Source organism: Lactuca sativa, chromosome 5 (genome assembly GCF_002870075.4).
Source record: "Lactuca sativa cultivar Salinas chromosome 5, Lsat_Salinas_v11, whole genome shotgun sequence".
Taxonomy (NCBI): Eukaryota; Viridiplantae; Streptophyta; class Magnoliopsida; order Asterales; family Asteraceae; genus Lactuca; species Lactuca sativa.
The window spans coordinates 288123810-288139354 of record NC_056627.2 but is presented as its reverse complement, the minus strand read 5'-3'; the positions used below and the strand labels follow the sequence as shown (position 1 = coordinate 288139354).

Below are 15545 nucleotides of genomic sequence, written 5' to 3'. Positions count from 1 at the left end.
TATTAAAAGAAGAATAAAAAATAATATGCAAAAGGGGTCCCACCCTCTCTATCTCGTTCTTTTTTTTCTCTCTCTCTCTCTCTCTCTCTCGTCAAGAACACATATACACATAATAAGAACGTACACTCCCTATAACCAAAATCGTTGTATGTGATCGAATCAAAACCGGCCTAGAAACATGAATCGAGTTGTAACAATAAATGTGAAGAACAAATGGATTTCTGTGGATCTTACTTACTCGTATACTTGCTTTATCAAGTTAATTTCCTGTTCCGACGACTTAACATCGGAGTTCAGATTATCAACCTCCCATCCCCACCATCGTCAACCTCCTACCACTATCTTCAACCTCAAAATCGGAGTTCAAATCTTCCTCTTCGTCCTCAAAATATGGGTAAACCTTTCTTTCGCTGAATAATCGATGGCAAAAAATCGATTTAAAGAACATTCAAACCCTAGAACCAAAATAAACCGAACCAAACTTGGTGAAAAATCAAAGACCCCATCGTTCTCTTCCTTTTAGTCACATCTGAATAAATAGAACATGATGATGGCTTGGTGTTGGACTATTGGAGAGAGAGAGAGAGAGAGACCTTTTGCATATTATTTCATTTTTTTAAATAAATGAAAACATCATAAATGATCCCTGTAACAGTGAAATGACGAAAATGCCCTTTCAGTTAACGGACAAAACTTAACGGAGTCAACAATAAGGACAAAACATCAAAAGTTTTGAAAGCACATGAACCATATATGATGTTTTTAAACCACATAAACTAAACTTCATATATGAAGAAACCACAATGACCATTTATGATGTTTTTTTCTTAAAATAATAAATTTTATCATTCAACCCTTCCTTTAAGAATATGTTATTATTTTTTTTATTTTTTTTAAATCAAATTCATTGGGACATCTAATCGTGGTATTTGATAGGGGTGAACATGGTGCGGTTCGTTGCAGTTTTTTGGCCAAAACCGAACTGCAAACCGCAAATGCAGTGAATCCAACTGCAAAACTGAATAGTGTAGTTTTTCGGTTTTTATGCGGTTTTGCAAAACTAAAAACCGCAACGTTCCAAATTTTTTTGGTTTTTGTAAAACTAAAAGCTGCATTATCGATTTCGGTTTCGATTAATGTAGTTTAGGGGTGTTCGTTTGGATGGATCAGTTTGATCCGATCCAGTTAAGTGAATCCAAATTGATTTCAATTTTCAAAACATGGATCCAAATAGTCCAAAATAAATTCAAATCTGATCCGATCCGATCCAATTACAATTCGGTTGGATCGGTTTTTATAATTCGGTATTCAAAAACCGAAACATTTTAAAACGACATATAATTATAATGTTATCCAACTTTACAAAAGAAGCGAAAACAAATTATTTAGTTGTGATTTGAAACTTATAAACAATTACTAAGAAGATATATTATAGTTAAATAGTTTATAGATATAAACTTTTGAGAGAAAACGCATATTAATGTTTTTTTATTGGGTGAAAGGTTTTGAACCTATTAGAAAAAATAAATTACAAAATTAATAAATAACTACAGATATATATTATAAATAAATAAATAATAAATGTTTATTCGGTTTTTTTGGACTATTCGATTCTTATTTTATAAACCAAAACCAATCAGAAGTCCAAAATAATAATTCGGTTTTGTTAAAAACAAATCCAAAGATTTGAATATCCGAACCAAATAGTCCAATCCAAATTGTCCAATTGGACCATTCGGTTTTATCCAAATAAGGAAAGACATAGGGTAGTTATTTCAAATTTTTTGGTTTACTATTCGATTTTTTACTCGTCATTAGTATTTGTATCATTCACTACTGAAAAATCCCGATTACTCAATTTTTGTGAATACGCCCAAATCAAACGTGTGAAGTATGTCTTTCTAATTTGGGATTTCGAGGGTTACCACAAAAATGTTCGTTAAATTCTTTATTGCTTCATCTACTGTGAAACTGGAAACTTTTTGATCTACAAGGTCTCCCGCATCCCAACGACCTCTCCCCCAATCTAACCGGTTTCAGTTTTCATTAAAAAAATCTAGACGATGAGAGAAACCCTAGCATCAACCTCATCATCAACAGCATCCGATAGCACTCCACCAATTGAATCAGCTTGGATTAATGCTCACGAAAGATTATCACCTCGTTGGCAATCCTCCGCTCTTTCGCCCCAGGTACCTTATTGATATCGAGTTTGTTAGGTTTGCGCTGTGCTACTTCTTTTACAAAAGGCATATATAGTGTTTATGCGATTCTAAAGTTTGGAATTTGATGTTCGGAAAAATTGGGATTACCATCATTCTAAAATTCAAAAATTCACAGTGAGTATAGACACTCTTAGTATGATTACCGACTAAAGAACGCTTTCCTGATTTAGTAACGGAAAGAATGAGTTTTTCTGTTGGTAATTTTGTTTGCAGTCTGCAATTCCAATCGCAATATCTAGGGTTAACCAGGTGGATGCAGGGAGGCTCGACATTGAAATGTCAGCCATGCTCAAAGAGCAAATGGTTAAAGTTTTCTCTGTTATGAAGGTACATCACGCGATTCATTGATTATTATGATTAGTTGATTATTATCTCCTAATTAAGCACAATTAGATGCTTTTTTATACTAATCAGTCGTGTTCATTGGAGATTAATTATGTTCCTCTTCTTTCCTTTTTGTGATTAGCCAGGATTATTATTTCAATACGAAGCAGAACTTGATGCTTTCCTTGAGTTTCTTATCTGGAGGTTCTCAATTTGGGTTGATAAACCTACTCCAGGAAACGCTCTCATGAATCTACGATACAGAGATGAACGCACCATGGAAACAAGAGCAAAACGTAAGCTTTTTAAAGCAATTACACAACATGAAACATGAAATGAAGCTTTATCTTATGGTTTCCATCATCATCCTTCTAGTTAGAACAGGGTTAGAGGGACCTGGGCTCACAGTTTATCAGAAAATATGGTACTGTGTTGCTACAGTTGGTGGTCAGTATATTTGGACTCGTTTGCAATCCTTTTCTGCTTTCCGCCAGTGGGGTGATTCTGAACAGGTGTCTAACATTCAATCCCAACATATTTTAATTAAAAAAATTTAACTTCTTTGATGATGAAATTAAAGAATTAACATCAAGTTTTGTTTTTTTTTTTTCTTCTTCTCTCTCTATCCTCCTCTTGATATTGTTTGTTATGTGGGCAGAGGTCACTAGCTCGTAGATTATGGTTTATAGTACAACGCGTTGAAGGCTTTTATAAAGCTGCATCTTTTGCTAATCTGCTTGTATTTCTTTACACCGGAAGGTATATGAAAGAAATAGTAACATACTTTCGTATCTTTGTATTACAATATTGTATATTTACCTATTTGCCCCTTTTGAATACAGGTATAGGAATCTTATCGAGAGAGCTATAAAAGCAAGACTTGTTTATGGGAGCCCTCATATGAACCGTGCTGTTAGTTTCGAGTACATGAATCGCCAATTAGTTTGGAATGAATTTTCGGTAATTATCATTCTTATTTATTTAACTATCATTTAAATCACCAATTAATTTTTTTAGTAATTTTTATTCAGGAAATGTTGTTGTTGCTACTTCCCCTTCTCAATTCATCTTCCATGAAGAATTTTCTTCGTCCATTCTCAAAAGATAACTCTTCAGGTTCTGCTGGAGATGAAACACTATGCCCCATCTGTCAGGCCAATCCAACAACCGTGTATCTCGCCCTTCCTTGTCGGCATAGGTACATTGCTAAATCAAAAATTACCGTTTTGCCCTTCTGACTAGGGACCGGGACTGAGACCGATGCCAATGGGAAAAAATGTGAAATATGGTGGGACGGGGGCTTGCTCTTGATATCTTGTCTATGAAAAAGACATAAATGCCCTCCTCATCATAAAAAATAACCTTGGAGGACTTGTTTTGTATTTTGATTTAACATAACAAGATTAATGTTTTGGTGATTGTTAGGTATTGTTATTACTGTCTTAGAACGAGGTGTGCTGCGACTCCGTCGTTCCGGTGCACCAGATGCAGTGAGCCGGTTGTTGCGATGCAACGGCATGGTGGTTTGGTCGACACGAAAAAAGAATAAGGGCATTTACGTCTTTTGCGTAGACGAGACGTGGGGTTTATATTTAATCAGGAATGAACATTTCTTGGAACACAAAAGCAATAAATTATACTTAATTTACTTTTGATCGTTCTTTCACATTTGCTTAGGCTATTGCTTATACAGTTATACTTGCCCCGCAGCTTGTGGGGTGCTGCTTTGAGCGGCATGCCTGATCCGGGCCCTAAGCGGCCCCACCAATTGAAGACCCCACTATGGCTTTTTCCTTTTTTTCGGTTGAAATATAACCGTTGGCTTAAAATATTAATTTTTTTTCCTCCTATAAATTCTTTTAGTCTCCAACAATTTTACACAACTATTTCATTTTCTAATTTCTAAAAAATGTTTATAAAAGTTAAAAAAATACAAGATGGAATCATCTTCATTGGACCATGGCAAGGCAATTTTTTTTTCCCACAACAATCGTAGAAGCACATTTTGGCCGACGAAGTTGAAAGTTTGCTTTCAAAATTAGAAGAGCCGCTTGAAACAGAGATTGTGAAACAATACATGATTGTCTCATATGAGATTACTTTAATGAGAATGTCATATATGACGTTGATTTATGGTTTTAGATGAACTTACAACTATTCCTACAGATTCTTCGTAATTGAGAGAGAGAGACCCCTGCATAGATGTGATGAAACTATTGCATACTATGATTATAGAAGACTAAGATCATGCAATGTATAGATGTGATGAAACTAATGCTCAACTGTCTGTTGAGCAAGAAGATCAATAATACCAAACTAATGTTCGCGAAATCCAATCGCTACTTAAATTTGTTTCTACTTTTCTTCCTACCTATTTAAGATGATGGTTTTTGGGTGGTTGTCGAAATAATTGAATTTGTAATTGTCGATGTCTTTGTACTTTCCTCTTTTGCCTCTCTATCTACTTGGTAGTTGGTGGCCTTTTTAATATATTTGCCGGTTTAAAAAAAAGTCAAATTTAAATCTAATTGAACGACACTTGTCACTATCTAAAACAGATAGGAAGATGGTAGACACAAAAAATAGAAAGATATTTAATTTATTATATTTAAACTACTCAATTATTCGATAAAGAAAAATTGTATGTAATTTTATTTCCTTATTTAAGGTTTATGATTTCTCAAGTGGAATGATTTATTTTTCATTTTATTACTGTGAATTTTTTTATTTTTTAGATTGATGAAAACTTTTCATTATTGTTAGCCTTATATTTATTTTCGTTTTCATACGGTAAGTTAAATGTTTTAAAATTAATAATTACTATTATCTGTATTAAAAAAAGGTGAAAGTTAAATATAGGGTTATTGTCGTTAAAACCAAACTAATTTTTGCTTTCATTTTAAATGGCCTTTTTTTTTTTTTTTTTTTTTTGCCTTTTGAGCTATTGAAGTATGAAATGACATATTAAGGCATTGAAATATATTAATGAATAGCTTTTAAATCTTGTCCTTATGGACTCCACTTAGGTATGAGGGAGTGGGTTCGGTAGAGGGTGCACTTCCTTGCCACATCAGCATGGAACACCGCCCCCTCCCTGTGGTAGAGACCGCAGTGTGGCACTCTAAGGGAGTGCTCGTCTCTTCCGAATCTCATTCTAATTAAGCTGTGATTAGCCAAATTTTTTTTAAAAAATGTTTTTTTTAAACCTTTTAAATTGAGTGTGACACCACTCCTTGGGTGTAACATGAAACTACACTTTTGTGATAATTGCTTATGTGTCGCCATCGGGGTAGTAAATGGAGTGCAACTTTTGTTGCACCACTCCCTCTAGCCTTAGACACTGACATGCTTAACCATAATGCTCTTTGTTTTTCCTCTTTATTGAAATGTTCTTTCTATTCCCTCCACCCCCTTCCATTATTTGGACAACCACCCAAAAACCACCGTACACCCATCCTTATCAACAAACTCAATTCCACCTTTGCATCCATGTGTTGTTCCAACTGAAGTTATAAACATATCTTTTTACTAATGTCAAGAATAAAATAAATAAAGTGGAAGTAGGTATTCTATTTTTTTAATCGACAATAGATCAAACACTTGGAATGCATAACCAAAATATAAAAACCATCTACATATACACACCTAATTGATGTGAAGCTAAACAAATCATACATCATGGGGATAGAGTTCCAATAATCCAATAGTAGCCATGAAAGGCTTTATGTCTATTTAAAATACCCTAATGCATCTACATATAAACTAAGGAATTCATAACCTAAAAACAAAAATACTACTTATAATCAATACATATTAAAGAATAACCATGTTTCCTGTAGCACAATATATTATTAGAAACAAGAGAATGTCCTAGTCATGGTATGATTAAGACATGCACAAAGAAGAAGATACCATATTTAAAAGAAACTTGGTTTAATTTGATTATGTTTCGGTTAGCCTGTGATAAAATTAAAATGGCGGTGGTGGTGATCGACAGGTGGGCGATGGTCGTAGTGGTAATCAACGACAACATATAAATGGACGATGGTCATGCTTTTGTTCCCCCCGAAGAAAAACAAAAACGGTGGTAACTAAAGTGAAACGATCGATAAAGTAGGAGGCTTCTGATAACCAAAATACTTCTTGGGACCATTTAAAACTAAAAAGCAAGTCTTTGTAATGGGTTTGATGACAAAAACCCTAAAATATAAAGTATAACATGTTTTGAAAAATAAAATGAAAGATGAAATAGAGTGATGTGACACTAACGTGATAATAAAAAATAAAAGATGAAATTTGACCGTAACACATAGTCTTATAAATGTTATGATAAATACTTGTACAATTTGAACGTTGTGTGAACTCTATACGGAAAATAGTTGTTTGATCACTTAGTTTTAGTAGTGGATGCTACTATATTAATGATAGCAAGAAACATATATGATTGTATCATCGATTAAAGTTATATATGTTTGACATACCACCCCTTTTTCCCTCCCCCATTCCTTTACGCATCGTTCCCGAGTTTAACAAAAGAAAAGAAGAGAAAAGAAAAGAAAGTCACGAGAGAAAAGAAGCAAAAGGAAAAGAAAACAAAATTTTCTTTCGTGTTCCCGAGTTGGAGAGAAGTGGAAGTAAAATGAATCATTTTGTTATTTCTTTCTAAATCCTCCCAAATCGGAAAGAAAGTTAGGAGAGAAAGTGATCATCCCAATTCCCTCCACTTCCTTCTACTTCCCTCCTTTAATGAAACTCGGGAACATCAATCTCTTTTATTTTCTTCTCATTTCTACTCATTTTCTTTCATTTCTCTCGTTAAGTTGAACTCGGGAACCGGGTGAAGAAGAAACTTTTGAGTTAAATTGCCAAGGATCTCAAAAGCTAGTCAATCAATGATAAACTAATTGATAAGCTAACTCGATGACATATAGCTCTAAAATATCGCTAACAATAAGTTAGATATGCCATTTCATCCATGCTATTAGTTCCTGAGCATTTTACTTTAAATTTTGCATTTTATGATATTTTTTTGATATCACTATCTTATGATAAAAGTTTAAATTACTGATTAAAACTTAAAAATGAATATCACAGTTTGCATCCATAAAGTTGCAATAATAGTTTGGTCAAACATAAGAGTCAAAGCCAACACAAAAGAGGAGAAGTGAGTCACTTGAGCTTATCAACTTGCCCAGAATCTGGGAACCATCCCTCTTATCCCCAAAATCTAAAATAGAAATTTGTGCTCTCACAAACTTTGTCGCCGCTGTCCGGCCACCGCCACCGCCACCGCCCTGCTGTTGCTTGAGTCTTGAGGTTTGACTTGTTATTTCTTTTCTTTTTCATTTCGCTATTTCGCTAGTTCGGCTTGAGCATTTCATGAATTGTTTATGTTGCTTACTGTTATAGTACTTCTGGTAATTATCAGTTGTTATTAGTGAATATTTTGTTAAGCTTTGTTAATGGGACTGGGAGAATATTTTAGTTAGGGTTGTTCATCGTTAATTGTTAATCGCTAGTAGTACTCATTTTGATAGGGTTTGTTGAAAATCTAAATTTAATTTTTAGAGAATTATGGTTTAAGTTAGTTGTTCATTGTTGATCGTTAATTGTGAACAATTACAAGCTAATTGATCAATTAATTTGCTAGTGAAAAAATGAAAAGGAAAGCATCAGGAACTGGAACATCTTCAAGTGTAAATGAGTCCAATGATATCCCTCCTCCTAGCTCTTCCCCTACGATGCTAACTGAAGCTGATTTGAATGATCTGCCATGGGATCCATCTGAGAGAAAAAGAATTTCAGAGTATCACCCTGATCAAAGAGACGAGATAAGAAAACAATATCTAATTAAAGGACCTTGTCAACCACGTGGACATACATTTCCATGGAGAATAATAGGAAACAAGAAAAGACGTTTCAATCCAGCTTGGTTTAATCAATTTAGTGATTGGTTGGAGTACAGTGTGAAAGTAGATAAAGCCTTTTGCTTGTGTTGTTACCTGTTTAAAGACCATGTTTCAAAACAAGGTGGATGTGATACTTTTGTGACAGAAGGATTTAATAGTTGGAATAAAACTGAGAGACTTAGTCTTCATATGGGTAGTGCTAACAGCTTACACAATAAAGCACTTAAGAAATGTGAAGAGTTTATGAAACAAGATGACTCTATTGCTGTTGCCATTCAGAACAAAAACAATTTTGTCAAGAATGGGTATCAAATTCAATCAAGTCCTTCTAAATCCACTACTACTCGCAACAATACAGCTCTTCTTGTAATCGATATGCAGGTATCCTTTTCTCCTTTCACTCTAACTCTCTCACACACACACACATGCTTCTTTATGCATTTGTGTTTGATAATTACAATTTACATTTTTTTAACAATGTTTTTTTTTCTTCATTCTAGAATGATTTTGTGTTGGAGGATGCGCCATTGCGTGTTGATGGTGGCCTTGCTATAGTTCCTAATGTTGTTAAGGCAGTTGAGGTTGCTAGACAACAAGGCTTCCTTGTTGTTTGGGTACTTTTCTATATAAATATATCATTTTTCTCATTCTTTTTAAAAGGGGTTGTTTCTTTGAGTTAATGAGCTTATGTGTTAAACACTTAATCTGGTTGTTTTTTTTTTTTGACTTAATCTCTACAGAATGACTTAATGTAGGTTGTAAGGGAGCATGACCCAATGGGAAGAGATGTTGAGGTGTTCAGAAGGCATTTATATGGTGATGGAAAAGCAAAGCCTACTTCAAAAGGGAGCAAAGGGGCAGAGCTTGTTGATGGTCTTATTATCAAAGAAGGAGATTATAAAGTGGTAAAGACAAGGTTTAGTGCCTTCTTTGCTACAAATCTTCATTCATTTCTTCAAGGAGCAGGGATTGATAGTTTAGTTGCTGTTGGTAAAATAAATTTCTTTTTATTATTCTGTAACTTGTTTTATTATTCTGGTGGATATAAATATACATTAATTAATGAAAGTTGATTGTAGGTGTTCAAACTCCAAACTGTATAAGGCAGAGTGTGTTTGATGCTGTGGAACTTGATTACAAATCTGTTACTGTTATTGTTGATGCTACAGCTGCTGCTACACCTGATGTACATGCTGGTGTGTTTATCTTCTTTTTCTTTACTAACAAATTATAATATTAAAGTTCAAATATTCTTTTCCATACATTATTTATAACTAATAGAGTTTTATTGAACATAATAAACACACATTAAAATCGTAACTTGTAGTTATTTATAAATTAATAATACTTTTCTCTAAAAAGATTTTTGGTGTTAGAAGTTACATAAATGAGAATGTGTTATATTGAAAAATTCACTCCATTCCTTGATGGAATGGAAAAAAACAATATATTTATTTTATAAAAATAAACTTTAACTAAATAAAGATATATCGTTAAATAAATTGCATATGAACATATTTCATGCCGTTTACAACATATACTATATGTGTTCCAATTAGTTAAAAAAATTATGTATCAGTAAAACGAATTGTTTAAGAAAATATAAAAAGCAAACACCATGAAATATAGAAATAGAATTATAATAAAAACACCCATAATACCCAATGGAATGAACATAAAAATACTTCCATTCCATTAACACTACCTTAGAGCTCATCATTTTGAAGTGTGGTTCCTTTGCGTAGGCTTAGGGGAATATTCTGTCAAATCTCAAGTGTTTTTAAGGTTCTAGTTGTCACTTTCTTTTTGAGCTCTAAAAGGAATGTGAACAATAATGGCTTTTATGATGTCTAGCCATTAAAATTAAAGGTGACTATAGTTGAAAGAAAGGGATAAAGGTGTAAAATATTATATTCATATACATATACATTTAATAAATGTATCAAGAAAAAGTTATATAGTCATATCACTAATACAATCATTAATAAAAGAGGGATAAAGCTATTATCGGGATCCATATGAAATGATGACCTCCACAAATAAAAGGTTAAATGTCAAAAACTTAATATAGTATTAAATTAAATACATTACTGTTACTGGTTTTGTTAAACTCAGTTGCTTTATAATCGCCTTCTTGGTTTTGTTATATTTATGTTTTTCTTACGTTTTTGTCACCATTTTTGTGGTTATACTTATATATAAACTTTTTTAATTTTTTTTTTGGAACCAGCAAATGTTAATGACATGAAGAATATAGGAGTTGCAGCTCCAACACTTAAAGAATGGTGCGAGTTCAGTAGCTCCAACACTTAAAGAATCGTGCTAATATTAAAATATTATTTTCATTTCTTTTGAGCGTATGTCAATATGTATATACACATAATAATTGAAGGGTTATATATTTTCAAATGAATATGGTTGTAATGGCTTTCCATTGATTATCTCTATTAATGTGTTGTACTTTTGATTTCCTTTTACCATTTGGACATTCCGTGCAGTGTGCACTTAATAATTAATAAGTGGCAGTAAATTTTGGAATTCTGCGTATAATGATAATGATCTTAGAATATATACTCCTTCACCAACGAATATACAAAAGAATCTTATGTAAATGTATGGATATCTTATATCCCAACTATAGTTACGATTTCAAAAACTGTAAAATGTAATGTATATATCCGTATATTGAAATACTTTTTAAAATAACATTTAAATAGTATTGAAATATATATATATATATATATATATATATATATATATATATATATATATATATATATATATATATATATAAGTGGAAAAATAAGAATAAAGTCCCATAAACTTCAAAGTCTTTTAACAATTTAAAAGTAAAGTTGTCAAAAGAGTATACGAAGACATTAAAATTGACTAATGTTTTGAAAATTGGATACAGTGGCGTCAACATGAATCCCATTACGCATTACCTCATGCTCTTGCCAATCAAGAGAGTTTTTAGGACTCATGTATCCATTGTGTAGTTTTATTAATTTCTAATTTTGTATCTTTTATACAGTTAGTCATTTTACTCATATAAACTGTTTTGTTTGCCAAACACTTAAAATGCTTATTGCTTATTGTTTATTTCCACCACAATAATCTAATCCAAACACATTTAAAAAAATGTTTATTCTCACTGCAATAAGCTAATAAGTTAAAAACTATTTATCCAAACACCCCCTTAATCCAACCAGCCACAACCAACTTGTTCTTAATCCTTGTTGCAAATTTATTGTATCAAGATACAGAGAGAGGGGTTGCTATGTTCACACCACCAAATCATCTCGTTCAAAATCGAATAGAGCTATGATCAAAAACTAGCCATCTAAGATAAACAAAATCTTTGACTTCGTTCAATACACTTACCTATAGATCTTCAATTAGGTTACATAAATCGATTTTGCTTTTAAAATCATCGATTTCACTCGTCTTGGATTCAACTATCCTCCCGAGCTTCAAATCCTTGAGGTAGCATTCTCATGCTTTGGTGTCGGAAGTTGTAGTTGAGGTGACGATTTGGGTTTAGGGTTTTTCGGGAATGATTTTTTCTTGTTACAACGAGAGAGAGAGAGAGAGAGAGAGAGAGAGAGAGAGAGAGAGAGAGAGAGAGAGAGAGAGAGAGAGAGAGAGAGAGAGAGAGAGAGAGAGAGAGAGAGAGAGAGAGACTCTGCTTATTTTTTAATTATTTAAATAAATAAATAAGTATTATATTTTAAAAACTAAAAAAAAGGAAAAATAAGAAAAGCAATAGAAAAAAAAATTAATATATTTTTGCGGTTTTTTTTTTTTTTATAATTTATTATAGAAAAAAAGAGAAGAAAACTAAGAAAAGCAATTATGAGGGTGGTGTTAACTTTGATGAACATCCGCACGTGTGTCTGATTGCTTTCCAGCTTTATGTAAAGTCTCGTTCATCATTGAGTACCTTTTTACTATTTTTTCCATTTTGTATTTGTTCTTTCAAATTAGCAACTTAATAAACATTGTTGTATTTTTTTTGGATAACTCAAAGTAAAAAGTATCATATTGTTGATAACAAAGTCGGTATTACTTGATAAAAGGAAAATTTTATATGTAGAAGATACTTATTTAGATTTTTGTTTTGAAAAAATTAGTTACTGTAGTTCAAAAGTATCTTAACTGTCACATGAAAAATATAATAAATTAAAATACGAACTTTAGAATATTATAAAATAAAAATACGTATCGTAATATATTAACTCTAAAAACAATTATTATAAACCAAAAATACATAATCATTAATTGTATTAATGAATTTATATAATTTGTCCACATTCCGGTTTGAAGTTTGAACTATGGACCATTTAAAAGAAAAACACATTTTAATGCACTATACTATACTATTAGACTACAAGTTTTTGGTCAATAATCTGAATATCCGATATGTGGCTTTATTTCCGGTTGTATTTATGTGTATATTTTCTGTAATTTTTACATTAAATTATCTTTATCGATTATTTTGAGTTGCCCATTCTAATTGGGATTTGACTCATTATTATTTTGATGTACGTTTTATAGCCCCACCCAAATAAACTAAAATCCAATTTATATTCAATCATAAGCATATTTATTAAAATAAATAAAAATAAAAGACTGAGGCAAACCATTGTATGTATAAATAACTTGGGCATTCCGTCAACCTATAATTAATTATTATTTATAATCAGTTTTTTTAGAAAAAAAAATATAATTTCAACCAATAAAAAATATTTTAAAAATTAATTAGGGTGTTTATATGGTAAAATATGGTGTTTTTTTAGCCAACAATTTTAAAAAATAAACAACATTTACTTATTTTGCGACACGTCCAAAAATATCAAGATGATCGTAATTCAAGCTTAAATCTTTTAGTATAATACTATAATCATATTTAGATTATTTTCTTTTTCGTTAGTGTTACTTTTTTTTAAACTTATTTAAAACAAATACATATTTACTTCCTAAGTCATTAATGCTTGCCTTCTACATGAAACTCTCATATCTTCCATTAATATCTCCTGATGTTGCATAACTGTCTCCTCTAGATAACCCTCTAATTTAACACAATTAACAACACTCTTTTATAAAGTCTAACACACATACGATCGAGTAAACATCAAATACTAGTTGTGGGGTTTTCTTTTTTCCTTTTGAAGCTAAAGCTCGAACTAGGATATATAGAGAGATCCCACAAGACTTTAGATCCCACAAAGACTTTCTTGTAGGTGAGAGAGAAAGAGAGAAACACAAGACTCATTTGAAAATGAGGGAGGAAGTTGAGGAAGTGAATCACCAAACACACCTCTCGACAAGAAACAAAGGTGGCCTTATCACAATGCCATTTATTATAGGTATGTAACCCCACTTGAACCATAAAGCTTTCATTTTTACAATCAACCTCACATTTTTACAACATGGGTTTCTTGAGTCTTGAAGTTTAACACTTGGTTTAATGTGGGTTTCCTGAATCTTGAAATTTTTGCAGCAAATGAGGCATTTGAGAAGATGGGAAGCTATGGATTGGTGCCAAATATGATAGTGTATTTGATGAATGATTACAAGATTGGTGTGGCAAAAGGCACAAACATACTCTTTTTTTGGTCAGCAGCTTCCAATTTTGCACCAATTTTCGGAGCATTCCTTTCAGATTCATATTTGGGTCACTTCATCACCATTGGCTTGGGGTCTTTGTTTTCACTTATGGTAGTGTTTACTCAATTTTCATTTTCATTAAAATTGATTTTTTTTCGGTTGTATTTTAGTGGAACTTTAATTAGGAAGACACATCCCACCATATTTGGCGAAAGTGTGACAAAAACACATGTTGGATAATAAGTTAAACCGAGTAACTACAAAAAAACAAGAACTGCAAACGGGTCGGGTCAGATGGGTTGCCCCATAACCATTTTTATTTTTTGAGTTGTATTATAATCAATACATGGTTAAATATTGTACTCAATATTGTTTATACAATGGCATTTCATTTTTTTATGTAATGAAGTGCCTTTTTAGACATCCCTAGGAGAACATTCCTCTTACTGTCTCACACCAAATTTGGGTTCGAAAAAAAATTGTGTTACGTTGGAAATTATCTTAATTGAGTATTTAATAGAAAATGTGTCTTTCTCCCTAATTCCTATATTTTACAAGTTTGTTGAGTATTTATTTTATCCTTTAATTTCCTTAAGTTATGTATAGTGTACCCTAACTATCTTAAATATTTGACAATTTCTAACCAAATAAAAACATTGCTTATTTGGTATTATTTCAGGGGATGTTCATGATGTGGTTAACAACAATGGTCCCACAACTAAAGCCACCCCCTTGCAACCAATTCCTTGAAACTTGCAAATCACCAACACACTCTCAATTTGCTTTCTTGATATTTGCCTTCATATTGATCTCTATTGGAAGTGGGGGTGTTAGACCATGTTCATTAGCATTTGGTGCACAACAAATAAACCATAAAAACAATCCAAACGATAAGAGGGCAATCGAAAGCTTTTTTGGGTGGTATTATGCCGCTAGTGCGGTGGCGGTCCTCATTGCATTTACAAGCATTGTTTATATTCAAGATCATGCCGGATGGAAGATCGGATTTGGGGTTCCGGCACTTCTCATGGTTTTATCAGTCCTCTTGTTCTTTGTAGCTTCTTCTCTTTATGTCAAGATCAAAGTTGAAAAGAGCTTGTTTACAAGCTTTTTGCAAGTTATAGTTGTTGCTTATAAGAACCGTGGAATAGTCATTGCACCTGCTGACAGGTTTCATTATCTTCAGAATGATTCAGATAACACGCCTACCGAAAGACTCAGGTATATCAGTTAGACAATTGTTTACACAAAATATAAACATTTTAGCATCAATTTTTTTTCTTACTTCACCAATACCCTTTGACACAACAAATCATAAGTAAACATATCTTTAATCTTTTATTAATAACATATATTTTATTACAATTATTTTTAATAAAACTTAATAATTACAATATTTAATTATGTATAACTTAATTGTGATAATATTTAATGTAAAATAAGTTTATAAAATTAAATGCATACTAAAAGTTTTGGA

At 32.1% G+C, this 15545-nt stretch overlaps 3 protein-coding genes across 4 annotated transcripts in view; all 3 read left to right on the top strand.

The window, feature by feature from the left end:
• Positions 1-1864: 1864 nt before the first annotated feature.
• Positions 1865-4201, top strand: LOC111910287 (peroxisome biogenesis protein 2). Its single transcript, XM_023906099.3, has 8 exons — positions 1865-2192; positions 2439-2552; positions 2692-2845; positions 2925-3061; positions 3208-3308; positions 3392-3509; positions 3581-3747; positions 3975-4201. The coding sequence occupies exons 1-8, from the start codon at positions 2064-2066 to the stop codon at positions 4096-4098; spliced, it is 1044 nt and encodes a 347-aa protein (XP_023761867.1). The 5' UTR covers positions 1865-2063; the 3' UTR covers positions 4099-4201.
• A 3493-nt stretch (positions 4202-7694) lies between these two features.
• LOC111910286 (uncharacterized) lies at positions 7695-10929 on the top strand. 2 transcript variants are annotated; one of them, XR_002856515.3, is made up of 6 exons: positions 7695-7865; positions 8200-8839; positions 8959-9072; positions 9214-9448; positions 9528-9654; positions 10689-10929. XR_002856515.3 is itself a non-coding variant. In XM_023906098.3 (6 exons), the coding sequence occupies exons 2-6, from the start codon at positions 8207-8209 to the stop codon at positions 10769-10771; spliced, it is 1182 nt and encodes a 393-aa protein (XP_023761866.1). In that variant the 5' UTR covers positions 7699-7865; positions 8200-8206; the 3' UTR covers positions 10772-10929. The 2 variants fall into 2 exon arrangements, 1 of the variants encoding a protein (XP_023761866.1); XM_023906098.3 differs by having other exon boundaries at positions 7699-7865; positions 9538-9654.
• Positions 10930-13424: 2495 nt separating this feature from the next.
• LOC111910284 (protein NRT1/ PTR FAMILY 1.2) overlaps positions 13425-15545 on the top strand; it is a 4091-nt gene continuing 1970 nt past the window's right edge. Inside the window, exons 1-3 of the mRNA XM_023906097.3 lie at positions 13425-13827; positions 13962-14179; positions 14748-15289. Coding sequence (XP_023761865.2) covers positions 13740-13827; positions 13962-14179; positions 14748-15289 — 848 coding nt within the window. The 5' untranslated portion in view covers positions 13425-13739. The remainder of the gene's footprint in view (positions 13828-13961; positions 14180-14747; positions 15290-15545) is intronic.